General features: G+C 37.8%; 1 protein-coding gene across 1 annotated transcript in view; it reads left to right on the top strand.

Annotated features, from left to right (window-relative positions):
* The window catches only part of LOC122069441 (peroxidase 25), a 2,354-nt gene extending 1,228 nt beyond the window's left edge, over positions 1–1,126 (top strand). The window contains exons 3-4 of the mRNA XM_042633453.1: positions 297–462; positions 528–1,126. Coding sequence (XP_042489387.1) covers positions 297–462; positions 528–949 — 588 coding nt within the window. The 3' untranslated portion in view covers positions 950–1,126. The remainder of the gene's footprint in view (positions 1–296; positions 463–527) is intronic.
* The last annotated feature ends 165 nt before the right edge of the window (positions 1,127–1,291 follow it).

The following is a 1,291-nucleotide window of genomic DNA, read 5'->3' as shown; positions in this document are numbered from 1 at the left end:
AAAACTATTCAAATTTTAATTTTTTTAATGAATTTTGGAGTGTTTCGGTTTCTTACCGGTTTGGTTTCGGTTTCGGTCCGGGTTTTGAGCCGGTTTCGGTTTGGTTTCGGGTTCATCCGGTTTTCGGTGCGGTTCGGTTTGGTTTTGGGGTTACAATACTTGAAACCGAACCGAACCAATAAGGCTTCGGTTCGGTTCGGTCCGGCCGGTTTTACCGGTTCGGTTTAGGAATTGACACCCCTAAATTGTATAAACCACATCTGCTAAAATTTGGACCGGAATGTTGTCATATGTAGAGTAACGGCCCAAGTTGGTCAGTCCCTGCGGGAAGAAGAGATGGAAGGATTTCATCATCAGCTGAGGTCTTAAATTTATTACCATCTCCACTCGATTCTATCTCCATTCAAAGGCAAAAGTTTGCTGCTAAGGGCTTAAATGATCATGATCTTGTAACACTATCTGGTATAACTCTCTCTCTCTCTCTCTCTCTCTCTCTCTCTCTCCTAATAAAGAATATGTGTGTGTAGGGGCACATACAATAGGCCAAACTGATTGTCAATTTTTCAAGTACCGCCTGTACAACTTCACTGCAACTGGAAATGCAGATCCAAGCATAAACCAGGTGTTCTTAGGTCAATTACAAGCTTTGTGTCCTCAAAATGGTGATGGATCCAAACGTGTGGCACTAGACAAAGATAGCCCAACCAAGTTTGATGTTAGTTACTTCAAGAATGTCCAAGATGGTAATGGAGTTCTAGAGTCAGACCAGAGGCTTTGGGGAGATGCAACAACTCGTGGCATTGTACAAAATTATGCAGGGAATTTAAGAGGTTTACTTGGACTTAGATTTGATATTGAGTTCCCTAAGGCTATGATTAAGATGAGTAGTATTGAAGTGAAGACAGGGACTCAAGGAGAGATCAGAAAGCTATGCTCCAACTTTAATTGATGATGCAATATTTTAAGTTGAAATATGTTTTAACTAATCAAATGGTTTTAATTACAAAGTGGGCATAGCCAATGTGTGTCAGTGAAACAGAACTAAATAGTTCTTATAGATCAATTGCCTGTAAATTTAAATCTACTAGTTTATCAAGGATTTATGAGAATCATATCTTTCCTTGTCTCTCCTTTTGTTCTTATCCTTCTTACTTTACTTTTTATTCTTTTGGGTGGGATTTATTCTTCTTACTTGGTTTAGTAAGACTAAGTCATATATTCTACCTTAAAAAAAAAAAAAAAAAAAAAGGAGACAATTAATATGATTCATAATTTTCTAATTGACAGATGG

This window comes from Macadamia integrifolia, unplaced genomic scaffold (assembly GCF_013358625.1).
Source record: "Macadamia integrifolia cultivar HAES 741 unplaced genomic scaffold, SCU_Mint_v3 scaffold621, whole genome shotgun sequence".
In the NCBI taxonomy this organism is placed as follows: Eukaryota; Viridiplantae; Streptophyta; class Magnoliopsida; order Proteales; family Proteaceae; genus Macadamia; species Macadamia integrifolia.
Note: the sequence above shows the minus strand (reverse complement) of the source record. Positions and strands in the feature narration are given on the sequence as shown.